This window comes from Pyricularia oryzae, chromosome 1, assembly GCF_000002495.2.
Source record: "Pyricularia oryzae 70-15 chromosome 1, whole genome shotgun sequence".
Classification (NCBI taxonomy): domain Eukaryota; kingdom Fungi; phylum Ascomycota; class Sordariomycetes; order Magnaporthales; family Pyriculariaceae; genus Pyricularia; species Pyricularia oryzae.
In genome coordinates, this window is record NC_017844.1 from 330,168 (window position 1) to 354,021 (window position 23,854).

A 23,854-nucleotide genomic window follows, 5' to 3' on the forward strand; every position below is an offset into this window, starting at 1 on the left:
ATAATTAAGTTGTCAGGAATTATGGACGAAAAACCCAATTTGAAAAAACGAGAGGAAGGAAGTAAAACTTTAAATTTTAACGCAACGGGAGTACAAATATCACCTTTGTAATCGCTGGTTAAACAGGGGCCAGGGTTTGGTAAGTCCAAACTGCAAATATTAATAGCAACTGTACTTAATCTTGGTATATAAAGCATTAAATTTTATAATAATCGAATATACCTTGGGTTGAATAAAATAGAAGAGGATTTACGAACCCTTGGCGCATTGAAACGAAATTTTAATCAGTGCTTTATATTTATAATTGCAAGAATATAAATAAACCGCTTTCAGGAACTTATTAATAATAATTTATTAATAAAATCATCTATAGCTTGAAGATAAAAACAGCCCCATATATAAAAGGTGTCACGGCCAGGCAATTAAAAGTTGACGGAAAGCGAAAAGGAGGTAATAGTCCAGTATATACTGGACCTGGACTTTCGAGGATTTCCGCCTCAGATCGCTGATGTGGCCGCAATAGCCGACCATTTACTCGCTGCGCGGGACGCGCGACCGGTCGGTAAGCAATGGGTTTATCGCTTTGTCCAGCGACGTATAAAACTAAAAACGCGTTTCTTTCGCGCCTACGACTTCCAAAGGGCCCTTTGCGAAAATTTTGACGCGTTGAACGCGTGGTTTCGATTGGTAACCAATACAAAAGCTGAATACGGCATCCAGGATTGCGACATTTACAATTTCGACGAAACCGGCTTTATAATGGGCCAAATTTGCGGATATATGGTCGTAATTGGGTCCGAAAAACGCGGAAAAAGCAAGAAAATCCAGCCTGGCAATCGAAAATGGGCTATTGCAATTGTCACGGCCAGGCATACATTGGAGAACCTCAGTGTATTAGGCGCTATCGACGAAAATTCTAAATTGAAGAGAAGAGAGAAATTACAATCGACGACGCGCTCAAGAGACGCGTTTAAATCCGGAGGTAGTGGATCCTTGTCCGATCCCTGGCTCGGTGTGGAACCGAATCGTGATTCTGAGGGTAGGTCTAGGGGCCTGATCCTTACATTACCCCCTTTTAAGGCCTGATCGACGTAAACGGTCAAAGTTTTGAGTTTGTTACGTATATTTTTTCGGGGCCTTCCTCCGCTTTCGTGTTTTTTTCGCATCGTGTTCGGCAATATTGTCCTCGGGTCCGTCCTCCGCAAAAATATCCTTTGTTGCGCTCCTGATCCACTGTTGCAAATTTACCGGAAGTCTTGCTGCGTCCGGGTATTCCCTGTAAAAAATATCCAACAATATTGGTAAATTTTTCAAATCGCGGGCCTTATACCATATTTTATCAGGATCGAGTCCGACCCACGATACCTGATATTGCAACGTCTTTTTTCGTCCGAATAAACGTAAAACCAACATTTGCTCCACCTCCCATTCCGGTTTTCCGTTAATTTCGACCGGTGGTTCCGGCTTTTAATATTGCTAAGGTAATGGATCCGTTGCTGCTTTACGCAATCGGCTAGCGTGGAACAGCTTATTACCTTTATACCAGGCAGGGGTATCGAAAATAAAACTGTGGCCCTTTTCCTCGAAAATCGTCCATGGTCCTGCATTTTGCGAATCCAATTTGGTCGTAGGAACTTCGGTGGAAAAACCCTTTTTGCTAACGTAAACCGCATTTCCTACCGTAAAGTTCGACCGGTCGCCGCTTTTTATTAACCTGCTTTTGTTGCTTTATCTGCGTTCCGAGTCCGTTATTGCGGGCCAATTCCTGAGTTTGCCGGGCTTGGCGGACCATTTCCAGCGCCTTTTATTGCTGACCGGTCTCCAGGTTTTCTTCGGGTAAAGGTAAAAAGAGCGGGTCTTTAGGGCGAGTTCCGGTTTCTGCTTCGATCGGTGCCATGCCAATAAAGGCGTGGACGGACGAATTGTGGCCGAAGTCGAAAGCGGGGATATGCCGTCGCCAATTCGTTTGGTATTTGTCTATATAAAAGCGCATTTTCTAATCCAATTTAGCGTTGGTAATTTCGACGCTGCCCTAATTTTAAAGGTGGCGGGCGCTTCCATATTTATGCTTTGTTCCTGTCAACTCGTTTAAAATGTTTAGGAATTCGGATATAAACGGTCCGGCGTTGTCGGAAAACCATAAATCGGGGACGCCTTTCCAACGGTATATAATTTAATAATACCGCATGGCCAAGGTCTCCGCGGTATCCATCTTTTTTCCCGGTAGGGTGGCCAATAATTTGGTCAATCGGCAAATAAAAACCCAGACGTAATTGTAACTTTTTTTATCCTTGGGCATAATTTTGCCGTCCACCATTACGTGCTGCCAACACCGTTTAGGAATCTCCAATGGGTGCAACAGCCCAGGTGTTTTATTATATTATATTTTGTTACGTTAATATTCGCGACAATTTTTAATATAACGTTTAACGTTTCGATTTCTGTCGGGCCACCAATAATCTCTTTTCAGGCGGCTAAAAGTTTTGTTCTGGCCTCCATGGCCGAAAATCTTGGGCTTATAAATTTCGCGGATAAAAGCCGTTTTTAAAAAGATCTTGCCATCCTGGGTAATCTCGGGTACCGTTAACAAATTGTCGTGGTGACCTAAATTCTGTTTCAGGTTCTCTTCCAGGATAAGGGCCACCAGGTCAGCTTTTTACGGTGCGGAGGGTTCCAAATTGCTAATGGTTGGAAAAGGTTCGCCGGGTCGGGAGTCGATTTTTTCTGGAGGAATTAATGCAATGGTGCGGTCTAACACAATTCGGGCCTTAACCGTAGGGTTATCGATAGTTTTGCGCGAAAAGGCATCGGCTGCCACATTATCCTTACCGGGACGGTATTTAAAAATAATGTCGAAATTGGCCAGGTAATCAGCCCATCGTATCTGGCGAGCGGACAAAAATTTCTTGGTCGACCAATAAATTAAGGCCTGGTAATCGGTAAAAATACAAAATTTGGTACCCAACAGGGCTGGTTCGAAATCCTTTAGCGTATTAATTACAGCTAATAACTCCTGGTTTTAAATCGGATCGTTTTATTTAATAGGGGATATGGTTTTGGACAAATAGCCGATTGGCTTCCAACTGCCATCGTCCTATTGCTGCCACATAATACCGGCGGTGGCCCTGCCACTGGCGTCGGTATCCATCCTGACAGATATACCGGGTTTGAAGAAATTTATCACGGGGGCGGTAATTACCAGCTATTTCAGCGCTTTAAAAGCAGATTTCTGCTCGGGGCCTCTTTCGAACGGGACTCCCTTTTTCAATAATCGGGTCAAAAATTCTGCTTGTTCGCTGGCGTAATGGCAGAACGTCCGAACGAAATTGCATAAACCTAGGAAAAATTGTATTGCGGAAACGGAGGTAATATCGTCCCATTACCAACTGGTAATGGCTTCGACCTTTTTGGGGTCGATGCGGATACTTTTACCGATTTTTAGAAGTAAACCCAGGTACTCGATTTCGAAAACGCCGAAATTTAATTTTTTAATATCGCCTTGGAATCCGGTTTTGTGCAATTTGTAAATAACCTCCTCGGTTTGCTTAAAATGGACTTGCTCCGGTTTATTCTCAGTATAAATTAACACGTCGTTTGCGTAGGCGCTCGCGAAAACGTCCAGCAATTTATTAAACTAAACGTTAATAAAAGTTTGGAACCAGGCGGGTCCGACCTTCAATCCAAAGGGTAGGACCTTCCACTAAAATGTGCCTTATCGCGTTTTGAACGCCGTTAAATACCGTAATTTCGGATCCATTAGCAATTTGTTAAAAATTCGAATAATGTTAATCTTGGTTATTTTCCGGGCTTTTCCACATTTGTTCAACGTCCCGGCCACGTCGGGGGCAAATATTTGTCGTCCTTTGATAAATTTGTTTACCCATCGGTAATCCATATAAAAACGCTGCTCTTTCGATTGCGGTTTAGGAATAAACAAAATTCAAATTGCGGTCTCCTCCATTGTCCGTTTAATGAAATCGATCCTTAAAAGTTCGTCAATAATTTTTTTTTTCCAACTCCATTATCGCGAAAGGGGTCGAATAGCGGGCTGGCCTCCCCTCCAAAGGTTTTTCGAATTCCAAAACCACGTCGAAACCGGGTCGGTTAAACGGGAAAATTGTCGACGCCTTTTTGGAAAAAAAAACCCTTAAAATGGGCAAATATTTTGGGTAACTTGGCTCGTATTTGCGCGATGTGCTCCGGGTCTTTATTTGCAGGGAATGGAATGGGACGTCCATCGTAAGTTTTGTTCCATTGCAGGGCTGATACCGCATTTAGGCTGGTCGTAGGCGTATCGTTTATTGGTACCAACGGTATAAGCTCCGTGGGTAACGGGGATTGTTTCCATCGATTTTAACGTGGGTCGTTAAAAAAGGCACAAATATTTGTTGGCAGGGTTTTGTTGGAAACGGTTTTTGGGATAGTCGGAAAAGCGCTAATTTTTGCGATTTAAGCCTGGTTTCCGTATTGGCGTTTAGGGCCTTGAAATATTTTGCGGACCTGGATGCGACGGTTTTTTTGTTCCATTTTGCGGTCCCGGCGGATTGCGTCAATTTGGGCCTCGAAATCCAAAGGCGGATTTGAACGTTGTACGACAATTGCCGGTAAATATTGTGAGGATCAGGCCCCTAGACCTACCCTCAGAATCACGACTCGGCTCCACACCGAGCCAGGGATCGGACAAGGATCCACTACCTCCGGATTTAAGCGCGTCTCTTGAGCGCGTCGTCGATTGTAATTTCTCTCTTCTCTTCAGTTTAGAATTTTCGTCGATAGCGCCTAATACACTGAGGTTCTCCAATGTATGCCTGGCCGTGACAAATATTGGGCCATGGCGGGCAGGTCGTTGGGCCAAACGAAATTGCGGGTAACTGGGAATAAATTTACTCGATATTTCGTCCACCATTTTTGTCCGATAAATACATTATGTGCCGTTTCGAGGAGGATGAATTTCTGCCGTGGGAATTGTCGTCCGTCGATTTGCAAGGTGAACCGAAGGTATTCGGTGGCTTTTGCGGTAACTTTCCTGTTAAAATCTCCAAAGTCCAAAGGTTTGGGGAGTTTTTTGATGGGTAGCTTTAAACGTTGGGCGACCTTTTTCGCGAGGCTCGGTCGGATGGATAAATACACATCTGCTCCGGTATTATAAAAAGCTTGGGCGTTAAAACCATGATCTTTGTTTTGCAATCGAATGGGAGTAAAAAAGGTCTTTAATTTAGGTAATCTATCGATTTTAGCTATTTGAGGCACGCAGATTGCCGAAAAGATTTCCGGCAATTTTAGCAATTTTCCGCATCCGACGAAAATAAGCTGTGGCCGGATCGTTTACAAGCCTTTCGATCGCCTTCGTGTTAAAGGGCGAAAACGGCGGCGATGTGAGCGGCCTTTTCGGGGCAATTGCGTGCCAGGTGCCCGGCTTTTTTGCAAAAGAAACATCTACCTTCAGTGACCAATTTGGCGTTTTTTTTGCTGGGCGACTTCGGGGCGTCAATGGTCTGTGTGCGGGTTTGGTTTTTGGCTTCCTGGCTGTACCGGCGATTTTCGCGTCGACGCTGTTTACGTTCGGCGCTGGTTGAACGTTTACGGCGCTTTTCCCTTTTTTTGCGGTTTTCGCGGAACTTTTCCCAAACGCGTTATTGGGCCAACGCCGAATTCGCAATTTTTCCGGCAAAAATTTCGTACGAAATATTTGGGTTTTTGGATAGGTTAAGAAACTGGGGGTTCAGGTTGGCAGAAATGTGTTTATAGAAAACCAATTTGCGTTCCGTTTTGGCAACGTTGGTTTTATCGGCTAAATTGTTAATTTTACCAATAAATTGGTGAATATCTGTTAATTTGTCCGACAAATTAAATTTCAGGTGACGAAATTCCTCACGGGCTTTGGAGGTTTGATTATTATCGTAACCGGCAATATTTTCGATATTAGTTTCGCGCAAATGAAAGCCCCACTGCCTGGAAAGGAATTTTCGAGTTTTTAAATGTCGTAAATTATTTTTTAGTAGGGCCGACTGGTTAAAAGGATATTCAAGCTTTTTGGTCTGCCTTTATGGAAATATTCGTGGATAAATCGTGATAAGGTTTCCATATTGCGCTCATTTTGACGGCATTCGTCCAAACCGTTAAAAACAATTAAAACAGTTCCGGCCTTTGGATCTGCGCTAGCACTCTCCAGAATATTCCAGAAAGCAGTAATATTGTCGGCAAGCTTTGCTCCGTCCTACTTGTATCTTACCAGGGCATGCCGCATTAGCTGAGGGCGCAGGCAAAGCAATTAGTGGATTAAAGCATATAAAGCCAATTTAATCGTGTTCTGGTCAAAGTCCCTAAAAAAATAACATATTGCAGCTTCTTTGGATAACTTAAAGTCGAATTTGGAATCGATAAGGTATTTCGCGAGGACGGATTTGCCATACCCTGGATCGGCCGAGACCAGCAACGGACCAGATTCGGCCGCTAACCATAATTAATAACTTTTATAGTTGAGGAACCAAGGACATTTATCTGGTACGCGGTTTGTACGCGCTTTTTGTACCTAATATAATTTCCTCGTCTTAAAGTTTGCAAACATTTGTCTTTTTTTAACTCCCTCGTCATTTGGACAAATTCGTTTAATGTTGCTTTGGTCCCGTTAGAATTTATTTGTTGGGACTTTTCGTCGATATCGCGCATTAACCTTTTGATTTTTTGGAGCATTTCCTCCCAAAAGTCCTGTTAATATAATATAGTGGTTGCTTACAGGGGATATAGGTGGCAACCTAGGTGCGGCGTGGTACAGCGAATGCGCTAAAATGCATTAAAGTATGGAACGTTGTACGCAATTTGACGGTAATATATTGGTGGGAGGACTTTGCTCTGTCCTCTTATATACCCTCCGACATCGAAGTGTGGGTCGGCACGCCAGAAGGGTTTCCGGTGCCGCAAATGAATTTCCGAAAAATTAATTTGTATGGGTTTTTGAAAAAACACCCTCATTTGCATACAAACCATCTCTGGGTTTGCACTTAAACGTTAACTTGGTGAAATTTTTCAACCCGGTACAGGGTAGCTGACTCGCAGGTGCAGGGTGGGTATTAAACCCGGTACAGGGTAGCTAACCCCACTCGCTGACCTTTGAACCGCAACTCCTGCATTTACAAATTAACGGAATTTCAACCACCCCACTTCGGCACTATATATTATGAACTATATACAAATAAAAGTGGGCTTATTACATGCAATATAATGCATATAACTAACAAGTCCCATTTCGCAGTATCTTTTACAAAGGTGCTAAATCAACTTTTGAAAAACCGCAATATTTTCTGGGTTTAGAAATCGATAATTATTTTGTAAAACTCGATAAAGAGTTTTCGTAAACGGTTTTTCGCCTTTGTTGGGAAAATTTATTTATCCCCCTGCAAAAAAAAACTTTATATTTATATAGTATTGGATCTTTTGAGTAATATACGCGAAGCCCTTTTTGTTTGTTTGGTCGATTTCGGCCGGATTGGTCAAGAGGGGCAAAAGCAAATAAACGCCCGCCCAGGCAGTATTTGCCATTGGGCTTACCTGCACCGTATTGTCGATCCAGTTTTTTTCCAAAACGGATACCTGTAATAAGATGTTGCATCTGATTTTGTAGCACAAATTTCTGCGTCCCGACTTTAACGGTAATTTGCTTCCCTTCCATGTGTTTTTGGCCCATAAGGATAATATCTTCCATTGTTTTCCGTAAATTTGTATTACTTTTTGCGTTTCGTTCCGCTGTTTCGGTATTGGACGCGTGGAGTGGTTTCGCCTGCTCGTTAAACTCCTTAGATAGGATGTCGTTCAGGTCGGTAATGGAAGATGTTTTTTTTTAAATAAAGTAAGGTTTTTGACAGCAGTTCCTCGTATGCCTGCACTATTTCTGGTTTCTTTTCTCGAAGGGCTTCATATGCCAAATCCCATAAAGACGTTGAGGCTGCCGTTGCACCGCCATCGTTCGGGATTGGGTTGTTGTTCGTTGGGCAGGATTCGGAATGCAATAACTCGACAGATGTTACTGTGCTTGAAGCGTTCCTGGATTGACCAGTCGGTCCGGTAACATTGGCCGCATTGTTAACTTCGTATTTATTTTGGACTGGTGAAATGTTGTTTGAACCGCGCAATTTCCAACACCAAATCTTCTTCCAACGACTGGATTGTTTTCCCGAACTCGAGGGAGCCCCGCTGGGGTTTTTCTTCCGCCCGAAAAACCCCATAATGCTGTGCGGGGCGCGATGATACTGCAATATGCGCTCCACAATAGAGGTGGAAAGGTCGAGGAGGGAAGATATGTCCAGAGCGTTGGACTAAATGCTTATGAGATTCGTTCTCTATTCAAGGTTTGGGAGAAACACTGAGGAATATAATGCCAGGGCTGCGTTTCCCCAATTCCAAGGCGGATTATGAGCAAGTTAGCACTCCTCGAAGGCCCTGGCCAATCCAATCTGTAATTTTCGCGATTGATGATTGTGGCTTGCGATACGGGTGAACAATCCCGCTAAGTTGGTAGTAAGTACATTTGCCCACCCTGTCGGACATTTTCATTTGTCACAGGCCAAATGGTGGCGGTTATAAAATGTCTTCAGCCGCCTCCAATATCGAAAGCATGGGCGTACATATACGTTTAATTTTACCGTTTCCTCACTTTCCCGTTTGCTGACCTATCCTGCCCGCTCCGTTTTGAGCCGACAGCGACTGTTTAGGACTGTGGGGAGTAGAATATGCACCTTTGAGTGAATTTAGGGAAATATAATAATGTTCCACAGTGCTACTTTAAATCAGTTGCACGCAGGCAAATGCAAAGCAAAATTAAATTCGGCCTTAATAATAACAGATTAATAAGCGCATTTAATATCGCAAATTCCTTGTTAAGTTGGTTAGTTATTATATTCCCAACGCGGAAATGATGTCCCTTCTTTTTAAAGTGGATGGTTGGAAATTCTTTCAACTGGACTATTTTGTCAGCACTCTATTACATTTTGACTCTGACGGGCGAATTTTGAGTATAGGGTGCGATTTGGCCATCCAAGAGCGATTGCATGCAACAGCCAAGTAGGTATCCAAGCCAGTCCGAAAAAGCGTTCGCCATTCCTCCCTAACCTCTACTGATAAAGGAAAGGCTTCTTAACTTACACGAAGCCTCTCAAATTTGGTTTTATAGAGTGCACAAGCTTTTGAAGAAATATTAGCGATGTAGTAACTCAACTGCATTAATTTCCACTATCGAATAAAATCGAAGAACATACACGGGCTGGTAATGGCACCATCTTTCAGCCTGTGCAGCCAAGGAATCACATTGAGTTTTCTCATGGCCAAACGATTGTCCCAACATAATGTTAAGTCTATGTAGTAGTACATTTGGGGCTAGAGATGAAATGAGACGATGGGATCGTGTATCGAAGGCTGGGGTCTTGAGTACAAAAGGGCACACTGCAATGCATTCATATTCAACAAAAAACCGAATCGTTTCGCTTCTCATCAAGACATGAACCTAAACTGTGTACATTCAATTGCTATTATCAAAATGGGTTTCACTGGGCGTCTCTGAGAACGGCACAGCGCGTATAAACAACCCTTTTCTAATCCAAACGCGGTCAGATCAAAATAAAACCCAACGAGCGCGCTCATGCTTCAATCAATGTACCACCACTATTTAACCGACTTCTGGTGCTTGTAGCGCTATCTGACATCTGATCAGAGATCAAAGGACATTTCAAGGTAGGCGGAGGCCATCAAGGTCCATTGCAGTCTCGGTACAGCGCATCTTATGTTATTGACTCCGGTGGTGTATTGTGGTAGATGATCAGTATAGCGAACGCGATGATGACAGTATTATATTCTCCGTGCATCCCTCGGCCTCTGATCATGGTGGGGGGAAAAGACGAACGACTTATAATATGCCACCCGTTTGCTGACTATCGCCGTTATTATTCCACAGACTCCGCTCCAAAAGATCCTCAAGACTGCAGATTTGAACACCCTGAAATGAACTCCACCAAGACGGCTTCACTGACTGAACACCCAGAGCCGGTCGTGGCCCCACGGAGAGAGGACGTACCTGATCCATGCCTAACGTCACGCGATTAAAATCGAACGGGTTTTCCACTTTGACACCAGATCCTGGCACAGTCTCTACCTGTTCGCCCTTGGGAATCCTCCCCGGCCACCACTCATGAGCCGAAAGCGCGGGGCTGAATTCGACGACATATTGGTCCCCCTGGACGTCAACGATTCGAGCAGGGAAGTAGAGTTGTGAGTCGTCGGTAACATGGTAATGGAATCGGAAATCCGGGTACATGACGGGTGCCTCGACAGAGTCGCCGATATGGAAGCAACGATAAGGTCGAACATCATACGCCCTGAGGTTTCTCCTCCATGGTCGCCACAGCCGCCGTGTGCCCTTCCCGAGTTGTGTGAGCTGCTCTTCGGTAAAGCCAAAGCTTTCGCTATTATTCTTATCCCCTCCACTACCATCCTGAGCTTCCGTGGAATTGGTAGAGACTTGCTCTGGTAAACAGTCCCAATCGATATACTCTATCTCATCGCCGTCCACAACTGTGACTCTCGAGTCGTACCAACGCCCATTGTGCTCGATCTAGCCATATTAAAGAATGTCAGTCAACCCTTGATAAATTCATTGCCGAGGTTCTAGAAGAAAGAATACGTACCTGAACCTTTTCGCCAGCTTTTGGTGGGTTGGTGAATACCTTCGATGGTCCCAAAAGCGTACAGTCCAACTCTGGTGTGACAGAACTCGAGGAGTTGTCTTCATGACGCAACATAGTGTCAAAGGAATTCTTGAGCGGCCTTGTGGAAAACACGATGGCATTCGAACCCACACCCGCCGTAATTATGTACTGTCCTCCCTGACATGCCTTGAACTCGGTGATTGGAAGGTCGCAGCTCCAAGCATGACCCCCTGATTCCAGTGCATACCGGACAGACAGCGTAGCGCCGATGTTAATGCCACCGATCGGACGGACTTGCTTTGAAAGACTCTTCCGCTCGATTTGACCCGTCTGCAGGTAACGTACGTAAACGTGGACGTCTGGGGCAGCATTATTGAAGTAAGCAAAGAGGTCCTCGCCGTTTGATTTCATAACCTCTTGTTCGGTAATAATTCCGAGTTTATCGGGTGCCGGAACGGCCACGATTTGTGCAGAGATCCAGCCGACGTGATCGGATGGTGATTCGATGGCCGCCGGTAAGGCAAGATCCCCGGAAGCCCTTTCACATTCAACAAGCATACCGTAGCCTGCGTTTTCGAGGGTCAATTTTCTAAGGGTGTCGGACAATGTAGAGTCTTGAAGAAGATTGAAATAGTCCCGAGGCTTGACGTAGCCTTTGTGCAGAGGATCAAGAGCAGACCGAAGAGGCGGGAGCCAAAGAGGCCGGATAGTAGAAAGACGACGCGTGCCGTTTTAATCGATGCGATACCAAGATCCTTCCTGGCGAGCGAGTTCCATGTTTCTGGCTTCACAAACCCCAGTCGGTATCTTTTTGAGAACAAAAGACGCTTCTACCTCATGTACGAAACGTGCCCAAGAAACGTATAGCGTCTGTCAAGTAAGCGTATGTCAGCAGGATGCGGAGGTATTGGGAATAAAAAAGCCCTTTGAGTGTACTTGCCTCGTATCGGAATGCTGAGACATTGAGTTCGTCGCTCTGGAACCGATCCTTCCAAAACGATGCTGCTTCTGGGTTCTGCGCTTGATAAATTTGAATAGCAGAAGTGTCAGGAAGTAGAGTAGCTTCCTGAAGTTGTTGCCGAAGGTTTGTGCATTCCTTCATAAGATTTCCCATCATCTGGTCTATGCTAGCAAGATCCGTGCTGAGGTAATGTAAAGTTGTCTCTTTAACAACATGGGCGGATTCCACAATTTCCTTCCCACTAATCTGTCCCTGTTGCGTCCCAACGTCGCTGACAACTAAAGTAGATGCCACGACTACTGCCATGGATATTTGTTGTAGTTGTGCGGCCTTGTGCTGGATTTCTGTGAGAATATCAGGGATCCTGTAGAGAGTCCATAGTCGCTTGAAAAATTTCTTGCCATACAACTCTATTTTAGTCGCGTCCGTCGCTCCAGCACGGTTTTTATCCAGGGCATTGGCGCATTTCTTGCAAGAATCTTTGATGCTGTCCAAAATTTCCAGCATAACCAGAAACTCGATGCCTTCGGTGTTGATCTTGTTTGTGGGATTCTCAAATGCTTTCAATAACGACACAAGGGTGACGTTGAGCAGTTTAAGTTCGTCGGCAGCTTGGTTGAGCGAGTCAAGTCGGTCCTTGACTTCAACCCCAAACTGAATGATGAACGTCAGTGCGGAAACGATCTCCGAAGCCATTATGGTGATCGTGTGCCGAAGGGGGCTATTCTGGAGACTCTTGAACTTTTCTGTGTTTTTTTTTTTGTTTTTTTTGAAAAGGCTGAACTTGCCTGTCCTCTTTGTCTCTGGCTCTGGCGTTCAGGATAAAATATCTGCTGGATGCCCTCCCAAAGCCAAGAGGTGCGGGGTTTTGTTGTGGGGTTTGAATACTGCGCCACTCTCGGCCCGATTTTGCAAGCGGGTGGCGAACGCCGTTTTACCTCCGCACACGAAAAGCCCATTTTCGACCTTCACAACCGAAGAGCCGAACCTCTACTAACGAAAGCCTAACCCCCATAAACGAAAATATAACTTCTTCACTGTACCTGTCTGATCTGCTTCCATGGAGAACTGGCTGAAAGAAACTGGAGCGGTAGGCTTGGACAACTTGGAGCTTGCCGATTTCCCAATCACCGGGCGGGGTGTCAGAACACTGAGGCATTTCAAGGAAGGGGAAAAGATCCTCACCATTCCATGCGGCAGCCTCTGGACAGTCGAACAGGCTCATGCCGATTCCCTTCTGGGGCCAGCCCTTCGCTCTGTGCGGCCGCCATTGTCTGTAGAAGACATATTGGCTACGTACATCCTTTTCGTCCGATCGCGTGAGTCGGGATACGACGGCTTGCGAAGCCATGTGGCGGCGTTGCCTTCAAGTTACTCTTCCAGCATCTTCTTTGCGGAGGAGGAGTTGGAGGTTTGCGCGGGCACTTCGCTGTACACCGTCACGAAGCAACTGGAGCAACGGATCGAGGATGATTACAGGGCATTAGTCATGCGATTGCTTGTACAGCATCGGGATCTTTTTCCACTCGAACAATTTACTATTGAAGATGTAGGTGTCACACGTGCAATGGATATCGCGAATTGACCACTAAAGCTTCTTTATTTTAGTACAAATGGGCCCTCTGCACCGTGTGGAGTCGTGCAATGGATTTTGTACTGCCGGGTGGAAATTCGATTCGACTTTTGGCGCCATTCGCAGACATGCTGAATCACTCGGACAATGTTAAACAGTGTCACGCCTACGATTCCTCATCTAAAACCCTCTCTGTTCTTGCGGGGAAAGACTACGAAGCCGGGGATCAGGTATGTTCGTCTTGACTCTGTGCTGGTACCAAGTTGTGCGCTCATACGGGGAATACTCTTCCAGGTTTTTATCTACTATGGACCTGTTTCGAATAGTCGCCTATTACGTCTCTATGGCTTTGTCGTGCCCGGTAATTCTAACGACAACTATGATCTCGTTCTTGCAACGCACCCTGAAGCGCCTTTTTTGCGCGAAAGCTCAAGCTCTGGGCATCGGCTCGACTCGATCCAACCTCTACTATTTCCCTCACTCTCACCGATCCGCTACCAAACGATGTCCTTCGATACCTCCGTATTCAGCGATCGGATGCATCAGAACTCGCTGGCATGGCGTGTCAGCGAATCGATGCTGCGGAGAAAATCAGCGATTCCAACGAAGTGGAAGTCTTGCGGTTTTTGGTGGAATCGCTTAGTGGTCTTCTAAAAAATTTCGGAACGCAACTGGAAAAGCTAGAAGAACAACTCGCGGAGGGTGTCTATGCATCGGGGGGGAATGCATGGGCTGCGGCGCACGTTAGCTCGGGCGAACAGCGGGTGTTGAGATTGGCGAGAAAGAGAGCAGAGGACCTGTTAGCGGCAGTAGAGAGCAGAAGTGAGAATGGGAAGGGTTCTTTGCCGGCACAGGCGCAATGCGCGAATTGCGGAAAGGCTTCAGTGCCGTTGATGTTGTGCGCGAGGTGTAGAGCCATCAGTTATTGCGGGCGGAACTGTCAGGTCGCTCATTTTAGTGAGCATAAGGTCATATGTCGAATTACAGCTTCTAGGAATGTATGAGGGGATAGACTAGAAGTATCGAAAGAAACAGTTCGGCACAGCTCTTCACTAACAGAGTGAAACTAGAGGTATGGTAGAGGTATGGTATTCGAGCACCTTGCTCGTGGTTATGCCAGGGCCGAGATTGAATGCTCCGTCAGCCCCCGCAGCCCACCTTGCCCCTAGTCGCGTTCATAACTAATCCAGTTCAAGACGTTTGCGGGATTTTCGACATGGTGTGATATTGAGCGGCTAATGACGTATCCACTGAGGATGGCAGAAACCATTATTGGTAACTAGGTTGTCGGGTGTGAATTGTTACCAAAACACCGGCGCACACAACCTGTGGTTTGGATTAACCAACATCGCAATATCCACAATATATGTGATAGCGATTGTGTTGGTCACATCCAACCTCCCAACGCCCGGTGCGCAAGGCTTGATTTAAACAAATCTCCTGCCCCCGAAATTTAAAAGACTTGTTTCCGTAGATTTGAGCGATGCAAATCAGCTGGAAGACTTTTTAGACGAATGAACGATCAGCTTTCACTACGAACTCGTCCTTTCCGGTGTATCGGCAGCTATACAATGGCAGAAAAAGGTGATAATAATGACAATCGTAAGTCAGGGCATTTCGAAAGCAGAAGAGATTATGACAATGCGAGCGATTTTGCACCTGTGTCATTGTCTTGCTAACTGGTACTCTCTAGTCAATGACCGCATCCCGTTCCAGGCGCAGCCAAAATCAAAGTTTCCCGACCCATCCTGCTTGAACGGCATTGCAAGACGTCCGCCAACTTCAACAGCCAATTGTGCGAGTAAGGAAGCAAAAGCGAAATATTGCGGCAGGCCCATCGCAGACTACGGGACCGCCTGTGTTGACCGTAAGGTCCGTACTCGTCGAAAGACATATGCAGCCCAACGCGAAAAGGTTCCAGGGGCGAAGCGCCAGAAAAAGAAGAAACAGTCTACCAAACTTCTCCCTGGGGGCTTGTATCATGGTCGCTGGAGGCCTGGAATCTACTGGCCTGTGGTCATTCTCTCTTGGGACGATGCGAGGGTTGACATGAAAGACCTGCCCAAAAGCGACTGCTTCGATGTTGATAACGAGAAGATCGTGGGATGGGCACCTGGTTATGAAAACGGAGGTATCCTAGCATATGATCGGTGGTTTCCCGTTGTATACCTCGACAAAGATTATTGTATTGGTTGGATGCATGCGAAAGACTTCTTCGACTATTGACCAGAAACAAGGTTATTCCAAGGTGCGCGAACAGTATGCCAACCTTACCAAGTATGAGCCAAGAAATGGTCAAGCAGAACCTAGTACAGTAGTTGGTCGGGAGTTCCAGGTTGATTCAAAATCTTGGTGGGCCACTGTTTTGGAGGGATAAGATATGCCTGTACAGTAACGAAATAAGAAAACACGCTTTCCAATAGCCGTTTAACAGTAAAATTGGCTGAAAAATCCAACTTGAGGTCAATAAGCCTCTTTTCAGGGCGCAAAAATGGATCAACTCAATGGCGTGGAACATGCGACGAGCGAAGAGGTAAATATAGAAGTTAATCGTTATCTTTGAAGGATGAAGGCGCAACCACGCTGGCGAATCCACTTTGCGTAGTAGCTGCAGCGTACACAGTGTTATTTTTAGCAACAGCAATTATCCACGTAAACGTTGACATTGTGTTCAACAATACTCATAATTCCTTAAGATGAGAGGCTGGTGAAGCTGTGATGCAGGCAGAATATCGTGATTTAATCGCACAGCGAGGACTAACTAGTGCGTATGCGTAACAGAACCATGGCTGTGACTTTGCACCTGCAATGTCTGTTTGGTTGCCCTTTTCCAAGAGTTGAAGTATTGCCATTAACTATCCTACATAGTAAGGTCGCCGAGACAATTTGCCGCGCAGCGTGAATGGCCTTGGTTACAGGCCGGAGTCCTGGCGGAGCGCGTTGGGCTATTGGCGGAAGAGTAGAGGGGCTTCGGGGTAGCATTTTACCGACCGCTTGCGCCGCGGAAACTACCTCGATCAATGCTTGTAACTGCTACAGACTAGGTTAATAAAAAAACGGTCCACTACAAGTCGAGTTAAGTAGTTTGCTGACCCACTCACACTGTTGTAGTGGATCTGCAACCAAACAGCAAGGGGACACTTGCAGCTACTTCGAAATACTTTGCAGATTGGGAACTAGAGCCAACAGCGGATTTTTGCTATTTTTGTGCAGCCAAATTTAGATTTTGTCAAGTAGACTTACCCAGGCCTTTCCGACATTCTAGAGATTAAATGTCTGCACCGAAGGCGGAAGATAGATTTGGTCCAAATTGTATTGGGTGCATTTATTTATGTTCACGCTAGCTAGTGAGCCAACCACTCTAAATCCGAATCGAGCGCTTGAACAAATGCATCTGTACTTTTTTGTGAGGCCAGTTATGTGGCGGTAACAATAGCGGAGCTGAAAAGGTAAAAATTTCTGCAGTGAAGAACGAAACCTCGTCATCCCTGATACATGCTGGCGAGCTGGGGAGGTTGAGGATCATTGAGAACGAGAATGAATTCATTGCGTTCGATTCCGCTACTGCGATTGAAGCTAGACAAAAAAATGCAACCAACGGCTCCACAAGGAAACTGGGCAAATCATTTATGGGGCTGACTTTGAAGTCCCAGGTAGCTGCAGCTAATTCTAAAACCTGGTTCCTGAAAACAAGTAACACAATGTTTAAAGTGCCAGAACCGGGTTAGCGGTTTCGGGAAACGCGTTCAATTATAAACATATAGACTTAATCTTCATTGCCCATACCTAAATCTCCAAACCAAGCCCGACTTAATGATGTTTATTTTTCTACCACCTGAGCTTTTGAGTGCAATTTTGGTGTTTCTGCCCGTTCGAGATATCAAAAATTGTCGGTTCGTCCACAGTCGGCTCGCTTACGTGGGGTTTCCATATTTGACCCAAAAAATCTTTGTCAGCAACTTTTGCCCCAAATCGATTCAAAACATTGCGCAATCCCCATACGGGTCGCTCAGTCAAACAAAAGAGCTTGTTCTATATAATGGAGTATGGAAAGGTCGCTGTTTGAACCCGGAATTATATTTGCGGAACCTTCTTTTTTACTTACCGTCATTGCAATGCATCGAACTGTCGCACGAATATATCAAGAGGTATCCGCAAACGCATGCGAAAGCCCTTTTTCCGTTGTACACCGTTGGAAACAGCTTTACAACAGTTCTCCGCGCAATAGAAGACTCGTCTAAAGCCAGGAAACTCATAATCACGGGCGTCCTGGATACTCGTCACACCCAAATCGAAAAAGATCTCACCTGCATTACACACCTTTCCATCAATGCCCTTCAACTACCAGACAAATTCGCCCTGCAATTTCTAACACATTTTCCAAATCTCGAGCGCCTCTCTATCCAGTCATCTCACCACTGGATTAAAAGCATACGGATGTCACATTTGCGTTGGGGTGCGCTGAAGTGGCTGAAGCTAACAAGCTTTTGCATTTCAGAAGATAACCTTTTGAATTTCATCATACATCATCAATTACTAAAGCAGTTGAGATTAAAGGATACGTGCATCGACGCTGGATCCTGGACATCTTTCTGCCTCCGTCTGCAGGAAATACGCAAAAATATTGCAGTTTTGTTCAAGGTACTTTTTTCTAGCCGGCCTCTGCAGCGACTGGGACCGATAATCTCAGGACAAAAGCTCCAAAACATTGCATCAGAAACTCCATTTCCAGTGGAAGTGTATGGTTGAAATGCGCCTCAGTACAAACAAAAGAAAAAGCAACTGGGAAGCCGTATAAATCGTTCAAATACTTTGGAGAATGCGCTGGACTGTGGGACGCCTAGGTATCTCCCACTCGAGTTTCTCGGCATATACTCGTGTGAGCGACCTGGGATATCTGGGCGCTAGGAGTCGTACCAGCTTGGCAGAAGTGACACCCAAAATAAGCAAGGATTAGGTAGCCAGAGACTGAGATGAAATTAGCCACAAAATCTGGGCCTCCACGTCCTTGATTACCCTTTTAAAGGCCGATAACGTTTAATAGAATCCTTCCAACTGCCTACGGGACTATAAGTGTTCCCACTGTAGCTCGAAAAATGCCGCGGCCCTCCTCAAGCTTGGAAATACGGTCCAATAGAAATTTTCGCTGATTTTGTACTGTAGAGCCCTCGATAGCAATGGACATGACCTCGGCATCACTCATTCCCGCAACAACTGGGGGAGAGAAAACATGGTCGAGGCCGCGAAGAATTTGGCGTTCGATCACCTGTGTGGTAACATTCGCAACAAAAACCTTCTGTTGGACCTGTTTGTAAAGAAATTAAATTAGAATAACTTCTGTGACGTGTTCGATGATCTGGAAAGTGTTTACCTTGTAAATGGCCAACAAACATTCTATTGCCTCTTCGCAGCTAAACTCTTCCATGTCGGCATTGGCTTTGGTGCAAATTGTGGATACCATCCCAACTACCGTATCTACATCAAACTTTTCATAATGTAATCTTCGACTGCAATTCATACTTGCATGGTGCTCTAAATAACCAGGCTTGCCGACTTTGAAGTGGGATTTGAGCTTCTCTTGGCGACTTTTGTGGAGATTGTCAGTGTAATAGTGATTGTAATTAATAGGAAACCCCTTGAGGTCCTCAAGGAGCTTCCTCAGTTCCTCGTGGGCTGCCGCTTTGCGCTGCTGGAGTCGACTTTTGATAATGGATGACCTTTTCCTCCGCTATCAGTAACAAGACAATCAGAGATATTTGGTAATGCGGAACTAACCAAATGCGAGGCGTAATATCCTTCGCGCCTTGTTTCTCGAGAAGATTTGAGAGAAAATTCTCACAAATATCACAGATCAGATCGGCGTAAGCATTCGCCAATTCACCCCATGGCTGCGATTGTTCCCAGAAAAGCTTTGCGATAACGTGAGGATTAAAGCTGCCAAACAACTCCGTTCCCCGTGAGCGTAACACTACTCCCTTAACCCAGCTGTAAGCTTCGGCTTTTGAAATTTTCTTTGGGCCACTATTGGATTTTCCAGAACCCTCCTCGGTAATGGCGATGGGATCCAATTCCCCAGGAGCGACTCTAGAAATCTGGTATTTGTGCCCTTTAGTCCGGATATCTTCTGAAAATTTGTTGTTCCAGTGTTGGACGGTTGCGCGAAGCCGAGCAATGGTGCTCTTTTTGCTAAAAATAAATTCTCCGCCATCTTTGGTCTTGAAATACTCGTGTTCGTAGTGACCTTTGGAAGCAGCCTTACAGACCTCATGACAATCCATGCTTAATTGCGCTAGGTATTGTCGACACTCCGCAACCGTGGATCTGGAGCTTCCGAAAGGCTCCATATCACGCTTGGATGATTCTAAAGCCACGTCCAAATCACCCATCAGCCGTGGTAGCTCGTTCTTAACGTGATTGAAGAGGAGATGGCTAAGCCGAACACGCAGGGTGTCTATGCCAAGCATTTCTTTGGGCAGACTCCTAAAATTCGAGGCACAGAAGAAGTTCATCTCCGAAGTATTCCGCTCCTCAAACGAGAAATCTTGCTCGCTAAACATTCGGTTTTTGACGACATGCCATCCAAGCTCGAAGAAGACATCTTAATTGCGTGCAAGCTCAATGAATTTAGCTTTAGAGCCAGAACCCGCCTTTAGCTTGTCGGGCTTTGTAATAACACCCAGTGTTCGCTTTCCTTTTGGGTCGAACTTGCGGACTTGTTGAAGAATTCCCTAATTTGCTGCGTCGTTGGTAGCTGAGATAACCGCAAGGCAAATGGTACGATGCTGGGAAATATAGCGGTCTGTAATTTCCTTGACTGTCGCGACGTCTTTTTCAGAAACACCCTTTGTAGAAGCCTGAATAAGGCCCGGAATGTCGACCAGGGTAAGTTGTGGACGATTCGGGCCATCGATCTCGATACTAAGCGTGTCCGAGGCAAAAGCGCTAATAGATGGTGTATTGCTTGATAAACTAATGCCCATAATGTTCATTGCAGCATCCATAATTCTCGGCAAATCGCCGAGGCTAGTGATAGATTCGGAAAATGCCCTGATAGCAACCTGCTCTTGCTTGCTACGCATGCAGGAAGGTACAATCTTGACGGTGATCTTTTCTTGGGCCTCACGGCGGAGGCTTATCTCGGTAGCAAATCTTGTGCAAAGATTCTCACTTCTAGGGAAGGGAATCTCGGTTAAAGCTTCCAGCACGGAGCTCTTTCCAGCGGACTGATCTCCACACACGACAATCTGTGGGAGAGAGAGAATACCGCCCAAACCACATTTTCGCACCTAACTAACTGTATCGAGCAGGAGGCGCTGCTGGTTCCCCTGAAGACCTTCCAGAGTTGACCCTAGATTAATCACCTGAGAAGGGTAGGCCTTCCGAGCGTCTCCCATTTCGGAGCTGGTAGAACAAAGAACAAATATTAGGATTAATATTAAGAATAAACAAAGTTGACAATTGGCCCGGGCATTACTATTATAATTGGCCGTCCATAATATTTGCTTATATACGTATTGAAACATAACTTTGGAGCAATTCGCTTCCCATGTGAAAATTTGTGCTTCGAACGTCAACTGACAAAATCCGATATCGTATCTAATCTCGTAGGTGGCTAAATATACTCTAACCTTCCGATCAGCATTGTTGTTTAAATCTGCAGAGTTTGCTGAATGCCTTGAGCCAAAATATTAAATTATAAGATAGATAACACACAAGCTTGGTATGATGCTGAAATCCTGTTTTTCGGCGCAATCGGCGTCGGCGGATTGCGTCTCACGATATCTCCCACATACCTCTGGTCAGGAATATCACAAGGTATTCTTGCTATGCATCAAAAGGGATTAACTTTGGATTGAAATTTATATCTCTAACCTAACTTGTCTTTCTGCTAATCTAAACGGACTGGGCTGGGTTTGGATGCAAAATTATGCTTTCTATATATCAGCACCCCAACCGTTGGGTCTGTGAATATTTAGTTGAGAATAGTCAAATTGTTGGGAGTTAATCACAAATCTATTAAGCAGGCCCGAGAGTTTCTACTGTCAATCTTTTATCCTTAGCAGCACAAGATATAGGATGGCTCCTAGTCCTTATTTTGGCTTCAAAATCTCCTATATCAGTTTTGCTTGGGCCCTCCTCGTCTTGCATACCCGGTACCGATCTACAAGACAAGGCCTAAAAATGGAAAAACAAGACTTGCAAATGGCTAGGTAATTTTTATTCACAGAAGCCAGGAGTTGGCTAGCTCCCATCGTGTGGCTTCTGTATTTTTATATTCCAAAGCCAAATTTTGGTAACCGGGAGTCGGTACTTGGGTGAAATTCACATGCTTTGCGCAAATGTGTATTAACACAAGTCCAATCGTGTCGCCAAAATGCGCCGATTATTGTAATGCTTCAATTTAATGTAAACTCTAATCCTTTCGGTTACTTCACATTTCCCTTGAGCCTATCGAACTAAAACACCACGCCCTAAAAATGGCGCTCGAGGTAATATGTACCGGATTTAATGGAAGTTGCCACCCATCGTATAGCTTTGACCCCATGCGTTTCCAGGCAAGCAGTGACAAATTTTCTTCAATAGAGCAGACATGACACCAAAAAAAGAACCAGAACCTCAGCCCTCCAGATCCGAAAAAATAGCAGTTTACCGCAACCAAGCTTGTCAAGCTGTTTTTTCGAACCCAGAAAACGCAGGACTCCAAAAAAAGAAGTCTGTAAAATCTCTTATCAAAAAGAACCACCTATCGGTGGCGGGATTTTCCACGAAGCGCCTGAGCTCCATACTGCTGTCGCTCCAAAAAGACAGAGTATTCGAATCTACCAGCTTCGCCCAGGCTGCATTCCCAGAGCTTCGTTCGTCAGAGCCAGCAGGAGCAGCGCACTCTGCACCTGCCTCAGTTCCTACACAAACCCAAGCAATAATGGAACCCACCGTGCGACCAAAAAGAGAGCTTTTAGAATCTCTTGAGAGGTAATGCAGGTCATGATTGGCTTTGTTGGATTCTAAATCGATTTTCGCTAACAATATAAAAGAATATATCTCACAGGAGACTACTCAGATATGACTATAGCTTCTGCCACCAGGAATTACCCTGTCCACCGTGCCATAGTCTGCCCACGGTCCAAGTTTTTAGCTGCAAAAAGCCGTCATATCAAGGCAAGAAACATCCTTTTCCCACAAGTAGAGGTTTAGCTAAAATATATATAGGAGGGCTTTGAGGGCGTAATAACCCTGCACGACAACGAACCCCTTGTGATTGATATGATGATACAATATCTTTACCTCCTCGACTATAAACCGGCACATGACCCTAGCTTCCAGCTCGCCGAGAGTAAGCAGAACGCAAGCGCCCCTGATCTCCTTCTACACACCAAAGTGTACGCTATTGCAGACAACTATGCCATCGCCGGTCTCAAAGCTCTAGCCGTTGTCAAATTTAAATCATCTGCAGGAGAGGTCTGGAACATCAAAGATTTTCTCGATGCGGCTATTGAGGCATACAGCTCTACTGTTGAGACTGATCGGGATATGCGAAATGCTGTTGTTCAGATGTTTGCCAGGCGCAAGGAGCTGTTGGAACTGGATGAAGTCAAAAACCTCGTCAGAAAACTGGACCAACTTGCCTATGACTTGCTCCTGCACTTCCACAACGAAAGGAGAATCTTATAAGCAGGCTGTTTATCTTATTTATGGCTGCGGCACGCTTTCGATATCATCCGAGTGCTCAACTGGAGTCACGTTTTTGAGCGTTGGAAATGGTAGTTAACTATGACGAGAAACATTGATCTGTTGCAATCTTTGCTGCGTGCTCTGCGAATAACGTGACTCTACACATGATGCACCCGTTCGCATGTTTGAACCGTGAACCAACACAATCACATGTTTTGTACCTGTTGGAGCTGCAATTTTTTTAGCGCCGTGTAATCCTACCGTTGCATGCTTTTTCACGGTATATGGGGCACAACTGAGGTTGGACCAATTGTATCGGAGAGGAAAATCTACAGGTGGGCTGGCACCAGCCTTAGGTTCAGTTTCAATATATGCAAACACTTTGTTGTAATACCAAACTGTCGGTTTATCTCCACTTCCTCGGCACACCGTTGGTGATTTCCCCGCTCCTGAGACAATATTATTTTGATTAGGCTAGGATGAGCCCTGATTCATGTTGCTCAGGCGTTTGGAACAGACCGAATTACCAGTGGGATCTTTGATCCCGAATCCTGGATTTTGAGACCCGGACAACTTGCTCCGACATTTTCGCCAATAACGGCCAAGAAAACTACGCGCGACCTGGCTAGGGATTGACGAACTTGGAAACAAAATAAGGCCTAGCCGGATCTGGAATGAAGATACGTAATTTCGAGCAGCCTGTGTCCATCCAAGACAAAGTCTGCCCATGCTAATATGCCACTTTTTTTCCAACTCCAAAGCGCTTACCGACTTCATCTATTTCCAGTTCGCACCACCAGGATATCGAATCCGTCAGCAGCATACTACTTGCATTCACACTCACCTCTCAGATCCACCACTTCAGCGACTGAGGCCAATAATCCTAGGACAAGCACCCCAAGACCTTGCATCAGAAACCCGAATTTAAGGGGGTGTGGCCAATCTTTTGTTATA

General features: G+C 45.3%; 6 protein-coding genes across 6 annotated transcripts; 3 read left to right on the forward strand and 3 right to left on the reverse strand.

Annotated features, from left to right (window-relative positions):
* Positions 1-7,386: 7,386 nt before the first annotated feature.
* On the reverse strand, positions 7,387-7,716 carry MGG_16010 (uncharacterized protein; the record flags this gene model as incomplete). Its single annotated transcript, XM_003708741.1, has 2 exons — positions 7,549-7,716; positions 7,387-7,394 (listed from the first exon to the last, which is right to left on the reverse strand). The coding sequence occupies exons 1-2, from the start codon at positions 7,700-7,702 to the stop codon at positions 7,387-7,389; spliced, it is 162 nt and encodes a 53-aa protein (XP_003708789.1). The 5' UTR covers positions 7,703-7,716.
* A 2,179-nt stretch (positions 7,717-9,895) lies between these two features.
* On the reverse strand, positions 9,896-12,351 carry MGG_13691 (uncharacterized protein; the record flags this gene model as incomplete). Its single annotated transcript, XM_003708742.1, has 3 exons — positions 9,896-10,600; positions 10,674-11,260; positions 11,631-12,351. The coding sequence occupies 3 exons, from the start codon at positions 12,349-12,351 to the stop codon at positions 9,896-9,898; spliced, it is 2,013 nt and encodes a 670-aa protein (XP_003708790.1).
* A 364-nt stretch (positions 12,352-12,715) lies between these two features.
* MGG_14610 (uncharacterized protein) lies at positions 12,716-14,232 on the forward strand (the record flags this gene model as incomplete). The annotated part of the gene is made up of 3 exons (XM_003708743.1): positions 12,716-13,204; positions 13,264-13,458; positions 13,657-14,232. 3 exons carry the CDS (start codon positions 12,716-12,718, stop codon positions 14,230-14,232), a joined length of 1,260 nt encoding a protein of 419 aa, XP_003708791.1.
* A 397-nt stretch (positions 14,233-14,629) lies between these two features.
* MGG_02041 (uncharacterized protein) lies at positions 14,630-15,814 on the forward strand. Its single transcript, XM_003708744.1, has 2 exons — positions 14,630-14,830; positions 14,922-15,814. The coding sequence occupies exons 1-2, from the start codon at positions 14,743-14,745 to the stop codon at positions 15,452-15,454; spliced, it is 621 nt and encodes a 206-aa protein (XP_003708792.1). The 5' UTR covers positions 14,630-14,742; the 3' UTR covers positions 15,455-15,814.
* Positions 15,815-17,640: 1,826 nt separating this feature from the next.
* MGG_02042 (interferon-induced GTP-binding protein Mx2) lies at positions 17,641-20,870 on the reverse strand (the record flags this gene model as incomplete). Its single annotated transcript, XM_003708745.1, has 7 exons — positions 17,641-17,734; positions 18,292-18,524; positions 18,600-18,945; positions 19,004-19,826; positions 20,007-20,472; positions 20,524-20,629; positions 20,857-20,870. 7 exons carry the CDS (start codon positions 20,868-20,870, stop codon positions 17,641-17,643), a joined length of 2,082 nt encoding a protein of 693 aa, XP_003708793.1.
* A 927-nt stretch (positions 20,871-21,797) lies between these two features.
* On the forward strand, positions 21,798-23,023 carry MGG_02043 (uncharacterized protein). The gene is made up of 3 exons (XM_003708746.1): positions 21,798-22,201; positions 22,264-22,339; positions 22,439-23,023. The coding sequence occupies exons 1-3, from the start codon at positions 21,819-21,821 to the stop codon at positions 22,898-22,900; spliced, it is 921 nt and encodes a 306-aa protein (XP_003708794.1). The 5' UTR covers positions 21,798-21,818; the 3' UTR covers positions 22,901-23,023.
* The last annotated feature ends 831 nt before the right edge of the window (positions 23,024-23,854 follow it).

Excerpts from the sequence above, each read along its gene's own strand:
- MGG_02043 (XM_003708746.1), top strand. The coding sequence starts at position 21,819 with ATGACACCAAAAAAAGAACCAGAACCTCAGCCCTCCAGATCCGAAAAA. Across the intron at positions 22,202-22,263 it reads CTTTTAGAATCTCTTGAGAG|AATATATCTCACAGGAGACT; the intron begins GTAATGCAGGTC and ends ACAATATAAAAG. Across the intron at positions 22,340-22,438 it reads ACCCTGTCCACCGTGCCATA|GAGGGCTTTGAGGGCGTAAT; the intron begins GTCTGCCCACGG and ends AAATATATATAG.
- MGG_02041 (XM_003708744.1), top strand. The coding sequence starts at position 14,743 with ATGAACGATCAGCTTTCACTACGAACTCGTCCTTTCCGGTGTATCGGC. Across the intron at positions 14,831-14,921 it reads AGGTGATAATAATGACAATC|TCAATGACCGCATCCCGTTC; the intron begins GTAAGTCAGGGC and ends GGTACTCTCTAG.